At 39.2% G+C, this 19,356-nt stretch overlaps 2 protein-coding genes across 17 annotated transcripts in view; both read left to right on the top strand.

Annotated features, from left to right (window-relative positions):
- The window catches only part of LOC112557059 (multiple epidermal growth factor-like domains protein 6), a 59,710-nt gene extending 52,838 nt beyond the window's left edge, over positions 1-6,872 (top strand). For 14 of the 16 annotated variants that reach the window (XM_025226673.1, XM_025226679.1, XM_025226682.1 and 11 more), the window contains 9 exons: positions 109-366; positions 961-1,224; positions 1,735-1,995; positions 2,168-2,431; positions 2,738-3,001; positions 5,495-5,617; positions 6,195-6,318; positions 6,528-6,586; positions 6,841-6,872. In XM_025226673.1, the coding sequence (XP_025082458.1) occupies positions 109-366; positions 961-1,224; positions 1,735-1,995; positions 2,168-2,431; positions 2,738-3,001; positions 5,495-5,617; positions 6,195-6,318; positions 6,528-6,543 (1,574 nt within the window). In that variant the 3' untranslated portion in view covers positions 6,544-6,586; positions 6,841-6,872. Of the gene's footprint in view, positions 1-108; positions 367-960; positions 1,225-1,734; positions 1,996-2,167; positions 2,432-2,737; positions 3,002-4,296; positions 4,561-4,864; positions 5,129-5,494; positions 5,618-6,194; positions 6,319-6,527; positions 6,587-6,840 lie in introns of all 16 variants that reach the window. The other 2 variants (XM_025226669.1, XM_025226668.1) reach the window with 2 other exon arrangements.
- On the top strand, positions 6,843-11,855 carry LOC112557072. The gene is made up of 8 exons (XM_025226701.1): positions 6,843-7,004; positions 7,284-7,371; positions 8,032-8,054; positions 9,496-9,631; positions 10,157-10,344; positions 10,811-10,872; positions 11,164-11,214; positions 11,656-11,855. The coding sequence occupies exons 2-8, from the start codon at positions 7,346-7,348 to the stop codon at positions 11,686-11,688; spliced, it is 519 nt and encodes a 172-aa protein (XP_025082486.1). The 5' UTR covers positions 6,843-7,004; positions 7,284-7,345; the 3' UTR covers positions 11,689-11,855.
- The last annotated feature ends 7,501 nt before the right edge of the window (positions 11,856-19,356 follow it).

Here is a 19,356-nt window from a genome sequence, read left to right as displayed (position 1 = left end):
TCCATCTCTTCCTACTCTCAACCAGCGTGTGCTTGAGAGTGTGAATTCTTTTTGTGATTGTGAGCTTTTATATACCTACATAATTACAAATTTTATAACTTTTGACAGAGTGTACCAATGACACCTACGGCTCTAACTGCAGTACTCAGTGTCAGTGTAACGTCACCAACACTGTGTCATGTCACCATGTCACTGGCAACTGTACCTGTAAACAAGGATGGACAGGACCAACATGTGATACAGACATCGATGAGTGTGTGACACACAACTGCAGTGGTCAGAATGAGATGTGTCACAACACTGCTGGCGGCTACGACTGTGTGTGTGTCACCGGCTATCAGAGGAGTGCATCCAGCATCTGCATCCGTAAGTTGTCTCCATGTTTGGTGTGCGATCACACACCTGAGTGCGGTTGTCTAGATCTGCATTTTGTGTCTTTAACATCTAGTGTAATAAATCACTAGGGGAAGTAAATGATTACGAAGGTTCAAAAGGTAGTCGTTGTTAGTCACCAATATTTTGTCATGTCACCATGCCGATGGGTAGTACCTATAAATAAAAGGTATATCAAATAAACATCCTTGACATATACATAGATGAGTATTTATTGAACCGACATCAGGCTTTCACCACTCTTCAAGAAATATGTATCACAAACTCAAGTGGATTTACTTGTCAATGAAGTACACAGCATCAACGGTCTGCGAGAAAAAGCTAAATGTTTTTGGGAGAGAGGAGTTCCTTTTGTGACCCGTAGACATGAAGAGTAAACATTTATTTTAGAAATAACAACACAAGTGTAGCATGCACAAATGTTAATATTTTATCATCACGACAAGAATCAGCTCAGACGTTATCGCTAACCCGAATCCTTTCTTACTGGAATCTTCTACTTCACTTCAGTTAACATTCTACTCTTTATAAAGTTGCTTAGATAGACAATTTTATATATCCACACAGCGTGTGCCGCGGGAACATACGGGAACAATTGCACTTTACCTTGCACCTGCATCACCAACAACACTGCCAACTGCAGCAACGTTGACGGCGCGTGCACGTGCAACATCGGGTGGAGAGGAAAAAGCTGTGAACAAGACATTGATGAGTGTAAACAGAGTCCTCCACCTTCTTGTGTCGCCAACTCCACCTGTTCCAACACTAACGGCGGCTACCTGTGTGTCTGCGACACTGGCTTCCATTCACTTTTAGACGGAAACTGCACAGGTGATTATAATTAAAATGTGACGACATACCAAGCCTACCACTCTATCAACTACACCGCATGTGGGATGAATTCTTCGGAAGGTTTCTTCGCAAAACTTGCTAATTGATGGTTATATATATATATATGTTAATAGGTTTCCTTGAATAAACAATAATAATTTCTTATCATGTTTATACTATCGGACTTTTGTAAGACTGTCAATTTATCTTAGATCTAGATCCGTTTCAAATAGCATATCACACACGTAGGTATGTTTATGTCTCACTGATGTGTTTGTTTATACATATATAAGTTTACTAGTTTTATCCTTTTTCTACACGTTTCTTCCTTTTTCCTCAAATCTCGTCATTAATTTTTATTTTCCAAGTTGCGTTATCGTAGGTGTTTATTTGCATAGACAGTTGTAACAGCTTTAATAGCATGAAATGCTTACAATTCAACACACTGGGTATTTGGATTGTTATTTTACATGTGAAATAAGTGCTTACTGTGTGCTTTATTTTTTTAAGCCTGCACTGGGAACACATTTGGTGCTAACTGCAGTCGTCAATGTCAGTGTAACGTCACCAACACCGTGTCCTGTGACCACGTGACAGGAAGCTGTAACTGTAGCAAAGGATGGGACGGTGCCATGTGTAACATAAAAGATCTGTGTTCTAATCACACACTCAACTGTACGGGAGACAAGGAGCGATGTAACAACACTGAGAACGGCCCCGAGTGTGTGTGTGAGGACGGGTATCACTACAACGCTTCCGGCGTGTGTGTGGGTGAGTGACATCACACAGGAAACAGCCATTACAGCGTTTGAAGAATAAGCCGGTGGAACTGTCTATTTCCTCTTTATTGCTTTCTTTACTTTGAACATCTTTTTCCTATATATTTTCGAATATTCCACTATTACAGTTTGTGTTATGTTATTGTTATTTTTCTCAACAACAGAATGTTCGTCGGGAACTTACGGAGGAAACTGTTCTTCACTTTGCACCTGCATCACCGAGAACACCGTCAACTGCAGTAAGGTTGACGGCGCCTGCACGTGCAGAAGCGGGTGGACAGGAGGCAACTGTAGCGACGACATCAACGAGTGTACAGCACACAGCTCCTCCCCCTGTGTGGCCAACTCCACCTGTTACAACACCAACGGCAGCTACCTGTGTGTCTGCGACACTGGCTACCTAACACATGCAGACGGCAATTGTACAGGTGAGGTCACTTTATATAGTAGAGACTAGGAACAACAAAATGTTCATAAATGTTCCTCATGAACACAACAGCGAGATTGTTTTCTTATACTGACTCAATGGCGTTCTTACATTTGAGGATACAAAGGCATGTTTTCTTGTTTTATTGTTGAGTAATTCTCGCGGTCAGGATTTTAACTTGTAGCAAATATTTAGACAACTTTCACACATAAATAATGTATCCATGTTGACGAAGTAAAATTTCAAGATTATATAGCAATTAGCCGTGAACTATTATGGTTCCTGTCGTTGATTTTGTCTGTATCAGAGTGTGTGAACAACACCTACGGCACTAACTGCAGAACTCAGTGTCAGTGTAACGTCACCAACACTGTGTCATGTCACCATGTCACTGGCAACTGTACCTGTAAACAAGGATGGACAGGACCCAACTGTGATAATGACATTGATGAGTGTTCATCAAACAGTCATAGCTGTAGGGGGCTTAATCAGACGTGTAGCAACACTGCGGGTGGATTTACCTGTGTGTGCACTGACGGCTATCACTACAATGCATCAATGGTTTGCGAGGGTGAGTTGGTTTTACTGTTTTCCTTTTTCTCTTCTTTAAAAAATATTTTAAAAATTGAAGTCATAGACAATAAGATCGAACGATATGTGTAAAGGGAGCTGTTGTAATCAAAATAAATAAATTCACATCGAATCCATTTTCTGTCGACATCGTATCTTCCCAAATTCCTCTTTTTCTATGGATTCATAAACATCCTACTTTCAATTTCTCTCTATGCCCTCACTAGTCATTAGCATCATCTGCCTCTTTGCTTGTATGTCCATTATTAAGATTTTTTTTTAATTTCTAGCATGATGAAAACCAGTGCGATATAGAAATCAAACATCATCCTCACTATTATCGCTCTTAGCGTCTTCTTTATTAGCAAATAAGTCCTAATTGTTTACCGTTGCCCTGGTCCATCATCCCTGTTAGTGTCACGTGATTCTTCTGTTTTGAAACAGCGTGTGGGCCGACATACTTCGGGAGAAACTGTTCTTCGACTTGCACCTGCGTCACCCAGAACACCGCCAGCTGCAACAACGTTGACGGCATCTGCGCGTGTAACAGCGGGTGGAATGGAACGAAATGTGAGCAAGACATCAACGAGTGTGAACAACATCCTAAACCTTGTGTCGCCAACTCTACCTGTGTTAACACCAATGGCAGCTACCTGTGTGTCTGCAACCCTGGTTACAAAACACTGTCAGACGGAAACTGTACAGGTGAGGTCACTGTAGCTTAGGGTCAGGAGTGATCAAGTGTTCACAGCTTCTCTCCATCTCTTTCTACATATAGTGAGCGTGTGAGTGAGAATGTGAATTCTTTTTGTTTGTGAACTTTTATGTACCTACATAATTATAAATTTCATAAATTTTTACAGAGTGTACCAATAACACCTACGGCACTAACTGCAGTGCTCAGTGTCAGTGTAACGTCACCAACACTGTGTCATGTGACCACGTGACAGGAAGCTGTAACTGTAGCAAAGGATGGGTTAGTGCCACTTGTAACATAAAAGATCTGTGCTCTAATAACACACTCAACTGTACGGGAGACAAGGAGCGATGTAACAACACTGAGAACGGCCCCGAGTGTGTGTGTGAGGACGGGTATCACTACAACGCTTCCGGCGTGTGTGTGGGTAAGTGACATCACACATGTAACAACCATGACAATGTTTGGAGAATAAGCCGGTGGTTCTGGCCGGTGTGTCTGTGTTGCTTACTTCACTTTCAACATCTCTTTTATACATATTTTCGAATAATCCACTATTACATTTTGTGTTATTTTATTGTTATTATTTTCAACAACAGAATGCTCGTCGGGAACTTACGGAGGAAACTGTTCTTCAACTTGCACCTGCATCACCAACAACACTGTCAACTGCAGTAAGGTTGACGGCGCCTGCACGTGCAGAAGTGGGTGGACAGGAGGCAACTGTAGCGACGACATCAACGAGTGTACAGCTCACAGCTCCTCACCCTGTGTGGCCAACTCCACCTGTTACAACACCAACGGCAGCTACCTGTGTGTCTGCGACACTGGCTACCAAACACATGCAGACGGCAACTGCACAGGTGAGGTCACTTTACATAGTTAGAGACTAGGAACAACAACATGTTCATAAATGTGCCTAGTGAACACTACAGCAACATTATTTTCTTATGCTGACTTACTGGCCGGCTTATATTTGAGCATACAAAAGCGTGTTTTCTTGTTTTGTTATTGAGAAATTCTCGCGGTCAGGATTTTAGCATGTAGGAAATATTTAGACAACGTTCACAAATAAAATAATGTATCCATGTTTGCAAAGCAAAATCTCAAGATCATAAAGCAATTAGCCGTGAACTATTATGGATCCTGTCGTTTTGTCTGTACCAGAGTGTGTGAACAACACCTACGGCTCTAACTGCAGCAGTCAGTGTCAGTGTAACGTCACCAACACTGTGTCATGTCACCATGTCACTGGCAACTGTACCTGTAAACAAGGATGGACAGGATCTACATGTGATGATGACCTGGATGAATGTTCATCAAACACACATAACTGTACCAGCTCTCATCAGACGTGTAGCAACACTGTGGGTGGATTTACCTGTGTGTGCACTGACGGCTATCACTACAACGCATCCATGGTGTGCGAGGGTGAGTTGGTTTTACTGCTTCGCTTTTTCTCTTCACCAAAAAAAATTGTTAAATGCGGTTTATTTAGAAGTCGTAAATAATTAACATCTAAAAATCAAATTATAGGTAGTACAGTTGTGAAGTAGAAATCAGAAGCAATTAAATGCACATGCACAAATTTCTGCCATTTACTACCTTCCCTCACTACTCTTGTCCGTTATGAAAACTACAGCGAGACTTTTTTCTCTCGTTAATTTATTGGTGCGCTTACTTTTTAGCATGTACAAGCGCTTTTTCTCTCTTTTTATTATTTTGAATAATTCTCATGGTCAGGTTTTAATATGTAGCATGCATTTACACTGTGTCATGTGACCATGTTTCTTACAGACATCGATGAGTGTGTGACACACAACTGTAGTGGTCAGAATGAGATGTGTCACAACACTGCTGGCAGCTATGAGTGTGTGTGTGTGGCCGGCTATCAGAAGGGGACATCGAGCATCTGCATCCGTAAGTTGTATCCACCTTTGATGTACGATCAGTCACTCGAGTGCACAAGTTTTTAAAATTGTTTGTGTATCTGAACTCGCACGTCCTTTATTTTTAATGTAATGTATCACTATGGCAACTATTCCTGATGTGTCTGGATACAGATGTTTATCTACACAGAGATACTTGCGAAGGTTTGAAAGGTAGTCGCTGTCAGTGTCACGTCACCAACACTCTGTCATGTCACCATTCAACACTGGGTACAAACAACATGGATATGGCAAATGCATTGTGAATGTCACTGTCTGTAATTAAAGGATATGAGGGATACGATATTCATAAACGTGCCTAATGAAAACCACAACCTACTTTCATTTCATTAATATGTGCTAACTGGTCAGCTGTATTATGTTTCTTCCCTTGGATTTCTGTATGCATATAATTATACTAAAACTGTTAGGTCTCATGACTCTCTGATCTAATAAAAAATATTATATATATAATTGTAGTTATATAATATAACTAAATATGTATAAATTAGTAAATAAATTTGCAAAATGTTGTAAAATGTATGCGAATGTTCAATTTTTTTTTATAGAAATGACTAAGGTGACCATTGAGATGACTTTGAGTGTGGAAGTCGGTGACAAGTTCAGTCAGACAGACTGGATGACGTGTCGTCACCGGCTTTTAAAAATTTGTCTAAAGAGATCACTAGAGAGGTGAGCTTTCTGAGCGAGATTATCCGTCAACATATTATGAGCTTTAACCTGTGATAGAAATACCTTCTATGTTAAAGAAAATAAACTTCTAGATAAAGGTCAATGTCCGCTAGTGTGTTATATCTACCTGGCTTTGCACTTGTACCTCTGTTTGATGTTCACTACTGACAATCGATGTAATTTTAATTTCTAATTAAATGTGATTGCAGCTCTGGCGGCTATTGAATGATACCAATTATGTTCAAAGCATCATCATCACGTCTATCCGGTGAGTCTGACAATAAGGCTGACCATAAATCCAGCATGATTAACATGATGTAAAGACATTGTAGTTCTCATGGTAAGTTCCTTGCTGATGATGCTCAAGACATCTCCCAGACTCGTCGTCAGCAAGCGCAATCGCTTAGCATGACCATGACTACACCTGTTATCAAAAACAACTACAAAAACGTTTTATCTTAAGGATTGTGTGTATTTTAATGATGGAATGATCATCTTGTTGTTGCTGTTTTGTTTCCACAGCCTGGGGAGCGTCACGTTTACTGCTGAGATAACAATAACTAACGGGACAGACTCACAGACCAGGAATTATACTGCGTCTACCTTGCAAATTCTTTACGAGGCCGTCCTTACAATTTATAACCAAACATCCAATGCTTCTAGTTTCACCGTAAATAATAGAAAAAGTAAGTTGGATTTCCAGTTACATTAAAATATTAAGTCCTTGTCAAGACTCTGGTCTTTAATTTCTTTCTCCTCTGTCTTTGATGATTTAATAGAAAGTATTTATTTCAACTCTAACCAGAGTGTAATCTTGTTTTGAAATACAAGCACCGATTTAAATGAAAACATTTAATTTTAATGTAACCATTATGTCTTTCTAATCTACATCGCAATACCCTTTCCACTATGCACTTGTAAAGCAGAAACTTTTTTTCATACGAAAACTTGTTTTACATCCGCAGTTACCAACCTCTGTGATTTGAAGAATGTTATTGGAGTCTGTGGCTCCGGACATGTCTGTGAGATGTCCAATGGCACAGCAGAGTGCAAGTAAGTAATATTTTCACTGTTTTCCAATATGCCATTCGACCAGCTAATGATCGGCATGAATTTAGTTTCATTGTCAGTCCGTTCGACATTGCTAACACTTTTGTAGCGACTCAAAACACGGTTCAAATGATTATTTTCCATGTTGTCAACTTGAAGTTCAACTTATAAATGTTTACGACACATCTACTGCAAAGTATTTTAGTCTACTTCTGAGATAATATGTTCCGTTTCATCAGCGAGAATCGCTTTATTTCGTTTTCTAATTATAATATAATGCAAAAATAAAATCTAAAAAGAAACAAATTATAAACACATGCGCGTGCACACACACACACACACGCACGCACAAACCATATACACACACAAAGAATGTAGGAGCATTAAGAGAATAAAAAGTAGATTCTGTTACTCAGCATTTTAAAGAATATAGGTATCCTATAGCTGTCAAGAGACCATGTAGTTTGAAATAATTTGCTTCTTTTTATTTGCACCTGTTCCAGACAATACTCGGCCTGATAACACAGTTTTATTCGTATCTTCTTTCCTTCTGAAGCAGCTAAGCCTTTAAATGGTTATCTGCTTACCATTAGCTTTACATGTGCAATAAATGAACTGGATCATGCTTGAATAAATTTAAAATAAACATTCGCTTGTTTCCAGGCCCGTACAAGCAGATACAACCTGTAAGTAACCAAATAACTTCCCACTTTAGTCTCTCTTTCTTTCTGTCTCATTCTCTCTCTTTTATTTGAAGATTAAATATAAATACAAATACGCATTTTTAGTGCGTAGGCATGATTATGAGGTAAACTGCCATAGGCAAATGTAAAGTACAGTGATACCTCGGTTCTCGAACGCCTTGACTTTCGACCAAATCGGTATTCGACCAGGAAATTCGAGAAAATTTTGTCTTGGAATCCGAACAAATATTTGGAACTCGAACATCCGAACGTCCGAGATGAGCCGAGTTGAGCCGAATGGCGTTCAATCTGCCCAGCGCGCCTTGCTTGCGTCATCAGTGTGAGTGCAGAGAGAGAGAGTCACGTTTTTGTGGAGAGTCATGAAATGTGTGCAAAATGGGCAGAAATCGCAAATTGTGTTGAACAACATCACCCTGATAAAGTGGTAGCAAATAGAGCAGTTAACATTTTTAATGACAATGTTATGTCCACTTTCCGCAAAATTTTGCAAAGGAGAAAAAAACAGCAAACAATTGACAACTTCTTCCGTAAAGAAATCAGACAAGCAACTGCAGAGCAAGATTCTGATTCTCCTCAGCAAAAGATACAGAGAACAGAAACACCCGAAGAGCAGTTACCCTCTGTTTTTATTGAAGAGGACTCCCCTTCAAAACAATAACCATCCCCCTTTCCTCCTCCCTCCACATTCATTCCCTCCTGCCATAAAGTTTGGTACAGGTACAGTAAATGAAACACAATTTACTGTACTGTACAGTACATTTTATTATTTTTTTTGTTTTTGTTTTAATAAATACACTTTTATTTCTTATTTCTTGTTAAGACTCATGTTTTTCTACATATTATATACAAATTAGGCCAGTAAATACGCATTTTCTGGGGCTTGGAACGAATTAATCCAGTTTCCATTATTTCCTATGGGTTTCATTGCTTCGGTCTCGAACAATTTGGTTCTCGACCGTCCTCCCGGAACGAATTATGTTCGAGAACCGAGGTATCACTGTATCTCTAAATCATTTGAAGTCTTGTCAACTTCATGAAATGTGATACTGGAGAACGTTTGTATTAATAAATAAGTAGAGCCTCGCTTCTGTCTGTTGATTGATTACACTCATTATTTTTTTCAAGTCAGACAGATATTGCTATAGTAGTATAAATTTTCAGCAAGGGTTCTTTAAAAATAATAACAATAGAATGCCCATGACCAGTGACAAAAGTAGGCAAAACAATTATTTTGCAGTCATTGCTTCTTTCCCTGCTTTCTTTCTTTCTTTTCTTCTTTTTTCTTTTTTTTTCCATTCTGGTGAGGTCTGGAGTTCAGCTCATGAGGGTAAAATCTAGGAATGTTTTCATTATGTATTCGTGTATTTGCTACACGTCTGCCTTTTCTCAACCTGACGAAGTTTTTCTTTTCTTGCCGTTGCAGCCACGGACTACAAGTTGGTGATCGGGCTTGCAGTGGGCATTCCTCTCTTCTTCATCGCTGCCTTTGTCATCGCCGTCTTGGTCTACATCCGCTTCAAGAGAAAGGCCAGAAATGCAAAATATTCTATGGATGACAGGTAAGGACACATGCGAATTCATATCACGTGACATGGGGAGGGCGCTGTACCGTTACTAGCTTTAACACGGAGTGTATCTCTCTTGTCGGAAAAGGAAATGATCCTCATTCAAAACATGTAAAGCTATCAAGACTAGTCTGTTGTAACTAACTACTCGTGGATAAGTTAAATCTGATGCAAATTATACTCGTTGTTCCACTGGAGGCCAATGATTTATGGGGAAAAACTCAGTTTGGGTTGGTTGTAGCTTAGGCACCTCACCTGTAACTGTTTGGAACAAAAGTAGGGGATTGTTTTTTAAACCTGAGTTGGTGTCTCGCTAATATCTAACATTTACAAACTACCCTGTGTACCATATTGCAAAACCAGTGGGATTTTGTGGATATTATTTTGAACATACGAACTCAAGGGTATGATGCGGGGGAACTGCATGGTTTAATCAGAGTTATTAAGATTGTTGACCTGCATGTTACTTGTAAAATATAATACAAACAAAATGTCAAGCGAGATTCTTTTCTTTTACAGCCAAAGCGACTTCTCCAAAATATTCAGACGTCTGCCCCTGTATGGAACCCCTCGTCCTCTTAGCTACAGACCTGACAGCTACTTTGACTCTGGCGATGACGACAGCAGACACCACTACAACGCCACCCTCGACAGCAACATCACATCTCCCTGGGCTACAGACAAACTGAAGGGGACCAGAGGACTAGGTAACAATCCTGTTCGATGACATGATGTGAGGATTTTGTGTCATCATATTTAAAAGTCTAATCGTTGCTGTTTACCTGGGACCGTAGTCATGGAACAAAGGCAACACTACCACAGGCTTAGCTGTGGAGTGAAAACAGTAAGAAAGCTGCAATTTCAAACAATTGCAGACCAAGGTGATCAACTTTTAGTCTTGGGTATGGTCGACAGCTGTGGAAGTAAAATTAAGCCCTGGGGTATATACGTGCCTAAGGTTCATATCTGGGGCTCCAAGAACGTCCGTTTTATATCTTTCTCTGAATTTACAATAGAATAAGTCTTGGCATTGATTACTTGACATACTTTTAAACTGAGGCTTGATATCACTCAGTGGATAACACTTTAGTTTATGACATCGATGCACTGAGTGTTAGGAACTTCTGTTCGTAGGTCATGTGATAACACAGTGTAACAATCTTGGTTTTCCAGACGTCCAGGAACCTGCCAGTTTTTCGTGGGACCATTTCTACCAGAATGTTCCCGAGGGCGAGGTAAGCATATAGTCCAACTGTTGTACTCATTATCACCGTCACTACTATAAAATCATCGACATCGTCCTCTTAATCATCTCTACTCATCATGATCGTCGAAACATCACCAGCAACGACATGTTTGTATATGTTCTCCCATGTTCGCAGCATCACGCCATCAGTGAACAATAGACTACACTAGACAGCATGTTCATGTCCACAACAAGAACAACATTTAAACATAATTGTTCTTTCTACTTCTCCACTTTTTAATACGTCCTTGATCAAGCTTTTATTTTAATCTGTTTTCAGTTCCATATCAAACGAGCAAGGGTATCTGTGGTTCCAACTCCTACATTTCAGGTAATAAGGCTAGAGCTTGATACAGTCACGTGGTATTTAAGGACGTAGACGGTCCGGTGTAGGAAATTCTTTAGGCGATGTCGTCTGAGTGTGAACATTGTTAGCGAACTTGATTACTAGTCATAACATAGTATATGAAAACTGGTGGATGTACAGAAGAACTTAATCTTTGACGAATCAAAATAACTCTAAGAGATGAACAACAAATATATTTGTTGACTTACGATGGAAAGTGTGAAACATCACTGCAGACATACGCTGCATATTGACTAATCGGTCAAAGGACGGACCATAAGATGCAAAATTCCTGTTGCCTAGTGACATGGAGGTTACATGGGGTATTTATTGTTGCTACATTGTTACTAACTTAAAACATCACAAAACGCAGATCTTTCTGCTGTGGTTCCTTCATATATTTATTCGTCTTTACTTTGTTTGCAGATCTCACGCGAATCACAAGAGTTTGACGCATGAGTGGTTATCTGGTTCAATGGTTCATAAAGCTGACTACGTTCAAAACCCAAATTAAAACAATAAGCTTATTTGTACAAACGCAACCGTAAAGCAAGTTTACACAGTTTTTTTTTTCTCGGCATGGCATTCATATGTGGACGCTTTTTCTTTGCATGGAACTGATTTATAAAAATAAAAAAAAAACAATTCTCCTTCAATGCCAAATTTCACAAACCAAAACGCAGTTTGTTTATATAACTTTGATCGGAGGAGGATGTAAGGAAGGGTCTTAATGTTTGATCTCCTGCAGTTTTTTCTGTAAACAGTTTCACATAAGATGTGCAAAGAGTAAGAGCGCTTCTTAACTCCAAATTATTTGTGCCTATATTTTCTTACAGTGTACCAGTCTGTACACTATATGTTATCTTTATTTCATTCATTCCTGTTCTCGTTCCGGAGAAATACAGCATCTGATGCATGACTATAAGAATGATTCAATTCGCTACACAGGCGGGATTGTGAACGAAGTTGAACTATATTAAGGACAGTGAGTTTTTATTGTTTTTGGAACAGCTTGAGCCCAGGAATCTTTGCCTGCTGTATCCCAGTGGTGTTTAAATATGTGTGCCTTCAATGCAAGTGAGAAACAGTGCAACGACAAACGATTTTAAACGCTGTGTTCATGATTAGATGTGATCAATTTTCGATGTGCGAATGTGAACACTGCAACCAGAACTGTGAATTCATCACTCACGTGGTTCCTGCTGGTCTGGGCCACGAGGACGTGAAGAGGACGTAGTAGACTATTACCGTGACATGAGACTTGTGTAATCACGGAGGATGCGGGAACAAGTCTTGGATTTCGGACTGCGATGGTGGGTGTTGACACTATATCAGTGTTGACACTATAGAACTGTTGACACTATATCAGTGTTGACACTATATCAGATACGTCGACAGTAAATATGGTGTATCTGGTGGTTTATCTGTGCTTGGCTTGTTTTGTATTAGAATCCTCCAAGCAAGTACGTGCTCTTTTCCTGCTCATCCTGTAAATATCTGTACCGAATGTGATTGGTCTAAAACGTGCAATTCGTTAACTACATTTTTCGAAAAGAACTTTAACTTTGAAAAGTCCCAAATTTCCTAAAGATATCCTACAAAATCTTCCAGACATGTAAAATAAACTGAAATACATTAAAGATTTGTTTATATTAAAGATATTTTCATTTAGTTATTAAGCTTATTAAATATCTGTTATATCATATACAAGTGTATATATATTACAATCTGTTTGGTGAAATTGAGAAATAATTTTATTACCCTTTATTTCAAAAATAAGAAATGTCCCCAACTTGACATGCAATGTTTTACTAAGTGTGAGAACATGCTTTACACTTAATGGGTTAGAGGCATGAGACTAATTCCTGTTTATTTTTTAAGACTTGAGAGATTGACATAATTCGGATGATTTTTGCGGAAACTATAGTTCAAACATATCACATTGGTTAAAAACAAAGGTTATTTCATTACTTTTTAATAAATGTATGTTGGGGCATACCTCAAGAAATCCTGATTTTTTTTTTTTTAACAGATGTTTGTTTGAAAGATATTATCTGTGACTCTGCATGTCTTGTGTATCTTTAAACATTGTTTATTATGATTATTATTATACATCTTTACGTGATATGCTCGTGTTGTTTACATTTTTTAAATTTTAAAGAAAGATATATATTTGTACAAAGTAATCAAAATCCTCCTTTTCTAACAAGTCTTTCGCAGGCGGTAAGATAAACCAAACCACGACAACAATATGAAATGGCTCCTACCTCATTGTACAGTTTTTGTGTGGTTGTCCATCCACGTTTGAGAAGGAATCCAGAAAACATAGCTTACAATCAAGGAAGCTAATGTTGTCTGGAAATGAATGGCTTGAGATTTACACTGAGGGTAGAAGAATGCATAAACAATGCAGTAGTTTGTTGTGTTTTCTCATGTGGCTTCCATTGTCAACACACATTGTCATATTACAAAATGTTGGTGCAGATATGAATGATGATGTGGTTGTCTCTGTCGCTTCAAGAGCATATAAAAATAACTATGATGTCATATAACATGTCACGTGATTTTTCCCGCCTCTTCTTTCATTTCCAGTCAGATTGAAATTAATTGTACCTGCAGGTAAAATCCGTGTTACAAATAGAAAAAATCCCTAAACACCCCATAAATGTGCTCGGTTATTTTCTTAAAATTTGAATTGATAATATGTGTCAAGCCACCCGGAATGAATGCGGATACCTAAGCTAAAAATATGGTTTTCCCTTTGGTGCAATGTTGTGTCGCTTTACCACATTTAGTTTCCTGTTCTTTCCTTACAGATTTAGTTTCCTACTCTTTCCTTAAATATTTAGTTTGAAAGGGGTCATTTAGGCCAAGTATTATCTTTTCTTTTTTTTTGAAATTTTGTACTGACTTGAACTCAACTAAATCTGCTATTTTTGGGGGCAGGGGGAAAGTGTAATATTTTTATAACCCAGTTGTTAGTATACTTTATAGTAGAAACGAGGGTTAGGATATTACGTACTTTTTTTTTGCAAAAGGTGTATACATATTTCTTTTTCATATCATTTTGACAGACTATAAAATTAAATAAAAATATAGACTTTTTATGGGAATTAATCAAATATCAAATAAAAGAGACAATTAACGCTTCCAGCCTTGCTATTTCGTCTTTATTGTGTGCATGAACAGTTTACATGTGTGCAACTTGCAAACCTGCAACTTTGCTGCGTAAGTTGTGAACATCATCAATGTTTACCGGTATTTCTTCCTTTATATCTATTGTAACCTATTGTCACAACATTTAAAACAGACTGTACGGAGTGGAAAGCTAATGGAAGAACCCTCGGTGCCCCGGCAGCTGCTTTCTCCTGTGGAGGATAACCGGGATGAGATAAAGCAGTTGGCCACAGAGGACATAGCATCCCATGAATACTGAGAAAAGTCACAAATAACAGTCTTGAGTGCGGGTTAGTCGCGAGCAAACGAACTTCTGATTCTCATGCGTCATCGGCTTTTCAAGTTACTACAAGTCGGTTCTCGACAGTCAGACTTAGCGGACACACGCTGGAAGCTGCGTCTCGGCGAGAAAATGTTAAAGTGTTCGGGATCCAAGAAAGCATTGATGAGAACTATACTGAATGTAACTCTGAAGTGATCATAATTATGTGCTGTGAAATCATGATGTGCTGAGGACATTGAGCAGGCCATCATCGGCTTGGAAACAAGAAGACTGGCGACAGTCCCATGATGGTGCAACTCCACCGATGGGCCGACAAAATGCTACTTTTAAGCAATAAGACTCTCAGAGGCAAAATTGAGTATCTAATGCTATAGTCATCACTTAATGACGAGGAAAACATCATTTTGAAAACCCGTGAGGAAGGGAAGTTTGCATTTTTCAAAAATGGTCAGCTTCCTACAGAACCGAGATGCGCACGTCCCCGAACTGGTGACTGCATCGACCCTGAGGCTGTTGTCACGAAAAGGACGGGTCATCAGGGACACAGATCCCCCTCTACTGTCACTCTAGATGTTTGCAAATATGATGTTGTTCAACGATCTAACTATCCTGCATTTTTGGACATCTGCCAACTTCCTTACTACTCATCACAGTCAACAGGCCATCGACAAGCCAAAACTCCAAGTTTCCCGAAAACTGGCTCCCAAATGACAGACTGTGGGTAAAACAAATATGAGAACTCTAGAAAATCAAAACCAACCCCTAGAAAATGAGGTCTGGGCCGTGGCTCACTTAATGAAATTAGTGAACACGCTCTGCCGAGCATCCGTTGTTCCTCACATGTTATCATTAGTTATCGTTCTATCGTGCAATATTGATGATTTACTATTATTTTATCTCGTATATATCTTGTAAAAACATTGACTTTGAATGGTTGAAACTTGGTAACTGATAATTGTGAATGTGACCAGTTTACCTTGCACGAATGCTTCTTGCAAAAAAGTTCTCAAACCAGGATCGCAGGTCAGGGGGTAAAGTGGTTTTCCAAACAAATGTCTCAGAAGATTCATTAGAAGAACTAACATAAATTATGAACATATTGCCGTGATACAAATTTCAAGGCTGCTATTTGGCACAAACACAAAGGTGTACCTCACTTGCAAATTCTTACCTTCCGTCGGTTCTCCCTTCCACGAGGTGTTTGACTTCAATAATGGCGTGTCTACTTTGGAACATCGCTTATTAGAAGTTTTGGAAAAACTCGGGAAAGTCGCAATTATTCTATGTGGAGACCTAAACAGTAAATGCAAAATCCAACGAAATCTCGGCACATATTAATTCTTTTTTCATGAAAATAGAAACCCCACTAGTACCAGATAGTCCCCAAACTAGACTTCAAGCGAGTATAGTAAACGACTGTTAGAACTTTGACCTCTCTATCTTGAATGGAAACTGTAACTCGACAAAAAGGACCACCTTACAGTCTGGCTGTAGTGTTATAGATTATTTTATTTTATTCTAACAGTGTTATAAACTTGTCGAGGAAATTAACTGTTGATGAGCGTTTGGAGTCACATCACCCACCTTTAGCATTCATCTTTTACAAATCTGACCTACATGAACAGGTAGGCCCTGATAATTCCAATGTTATCGAGAAACTAACATAGAACCTTGAGCTAAAAAAATATATTCGTGTCCAATCTCCAGACTCCCGAGTTTTTAGAAAAGTTATCCAGAGCTAAAACCATGCTCTATACAAATGTGAACATAGCTGTGAACGCGTTCACGCCTCAACTGACGGCCGTGGCTGATGTTATGACATTCAACTGTTTACACACAATATAAGAAATGAATGGTTCGACATAAAATGTTACACGGCAAAGAAAGCAGGTAGGCGAGTATACACCTTGAACTGAGGAAACGACCATCAATGTCCACCCTGACACTCCTACCGACAGGGTTCATGGCGACATTGGTGGATTCCCAATACCCGTACAAAGTCTCATGTCTGTGATGCTGGACTAGACTGTGGCAGACTACTACAAATATTGTGTAATATATTGTCACACCTACACTATGGACAGACGATGTACTAGGTATCAGATGTGTGCATGACTCTTTATTTTCATGGATGTGGATACGTGAGGTTACACCAGGATGCACAGTATTTTTACAACGCCTATTAACTGTTACAACCAAGACTGGCGTCAACATGTTTTATACAGCTAGAGGTTTCCTGTTTATGTAAAACTAAGCCTACAGTTAAAAACCATATATGCACAATGTTAAAAATAAGATACCTGGAGATTCCCTAATTATATATCGTTTGGGGATCTCCGATCTCAAGACACATAGGTATAGATAAGTGAAAGTATTTGTACTTGAAGTGTCCCCTTTGTAAATCACACAAGGAGGACTTACACCTCTCCATTGCCACCAAACAACTTGATTTTTGTTACCAGTTTATTGTAGAACCCAACGATGATACTGTACATTATCTGTTTTGTTTTACGATGTTACAAACCTCAACAGCCTGGCTAGCTATCTATATCAGTGGTCTAAACATCGCAAGGAACTGCTTTTATATATTTAACTGCATTTCGCGGCAGTTTGCTGTCTCAACTGGTTATGAGACAATAACTAGAAATATTTAGCAACACAGTAGTAGGACAACTTTAATACTGTTTGACTATGCATTATGGTATACTTGACACAGTCATTTAATGTAATTGTACGAGCTGTGCTCTTCACCTGAATATTGAGACCATGTGGCCTGAGTCAATGAAAACTTCGTCTTCTCTCTCTCCTTCTCCCTCTTTGTGAATGTGCGTGTGCACACACACACAAGTACACGTACGAACATTATTTTGTTTTTTAATGCTTTGTTTGTTCATCGCAAACGTGTCCGCCCGCACCAACACATACATACACGCGCGCTCCTGTCTAAAAACCAAATAATGTATGTTCACAATTGGTCAGCGTTGCATCGGTTACAGCATTCTTAAAAATAACCTGACAATAATAGGTAGAACACCTAGACGAAGTGTGTATGGGTGGGTGTTGATGTGGGTGGATGTGTGGGGTGTGAGTGTTCGGCAGTTTGCACCAGTGACGTATAACCTCAGTTCGTACATGTAAGCCGCGTGAATGACTCACCAAATCAAGTTCGTAATCACTTTTAGGAGGCAAGAAATCCTGTCATCGGCAAAGGTCAGCGGTCAAAGAGCTACAGCCACACCCGACCCTTGGAATTGCAAGAGGCACTCAAGTCCCCTCTTCAGGGGTCAGCCCACTCCCGCGAAGGACATCCCCACCCAAGATAGACAAGATATACAAGATACTCTGACCGTGCATTCTCGCACTGCCACCCGATACATCTTCCCTCGTGCAACACTTGATCACCAGACGTCCACAGATCCCAGATATCCTGACCACAGGTGACTGGACACAAAACAGAAAGCTGTGTCAGTTTGTTTCATTTTCAGGAAGCATAACCTACAGGTGGCACTTGGACAATATATTCACTTTACTTTCCACACCAACGACAACTTTTTTTCGCTAGCCATGAGCACAGCAAAACGTGAGCAAAGTCTTTTTTTTCCAGTTGACTTCTCTATTTTATTCACAAGCGGAACTGTTTATTTGTTCCTTATTGTTAGATGGCCTGTGCCCTTTTCCTTTTTGTATTTGTTTGATTTTATGTCCGATCATCTTGTTGATTTTTATATATAAAAAAAAATTTGTAATGTTTTATGGCTTTATCCTATTTAAGGTATTATTGTGCAGCTGTTGTTTCTAGAGTTTACTTTGCCCATAACTTCAAGTACTTGTGGGCTTTACAAGCTGCAGTTGGAGTCCCTGTGTGCCTTTTATAAATGTTAAGATCATGTTAAGAAATTATTCTTCAGTTGTTGTGCTTTTTCGTAAATGTGAAAGACCCGGAATTGCACCTGAAGACTTGTCCACTTAAACCTGCTAAAGGGCGGGTGGGTTGAGCGCATGGGTGCGGCTGTTAGGATAGTTTATTCTGTGTAATTTCACTTTAAACAACACCTCTTGAAACTTGTAACAAACACAGCTTGTTTATATGACAGGATCATTAGACAGGAGGAGCTCCGCCTATCTAGCTTTTATACGGCGAGCGGGTTACTCGCCTAATACGTCAAACACAAGATATACTAGGACATATATACATACAGTAGTAATCTAGGTTACATACGAATGTATTAATAAATACCCCTGTCTTTATTACGAATCATATATGTATATAACTGGTGGTGGTGGTGGTGGTGAGGTTAACTTTAGCATTTATTTTCATGCATTCTAAATAGACAAAATATTTCGAATCGACATATTTTCACACCTATTGTATGTGTCGTGTGTCTTGTGTGCTCTGTTCCCAAAATTATGTGTTTGTCGTATATCCGGTGTTTCTAGTTTTCTGCACAATAAAACTGTACAGTTATTTCTGTGTTTTTTAATTTTACATGAATCCGTATCTCGCCCAGAGGTCTACGAAAGCCTAAAATAAGTTTTCGTGGTGGCAATGATTATTTACAGACCCTTCCTTCTAATCACCCCTTAAGTTCAGGCAAAAATGAAAGCGCACGGTGTGCTGACAACGGGTTATTACCCCGGAGGTTACGTCAGACAAGAGTTGAACAGCA

This window comes from Pomacea canaliculata, linkage group LG2, assembly GCF_003073045.1.
Source record: "Pomacea canaliculata isolate SZHN2017 linkage group LG2, ASM307304v1, whole genome shotgun sequence".
NCBI classification, from domain to species: Eukaryota; Metazoa; Mollusca; class Gastropoda; order Architaenioglossa; family Ampullariidae; genus Pomacea; species Pomacea canaliculata.
This window is presented reverse-complemented; position numbering and strand designations above follow the sequence as displayed.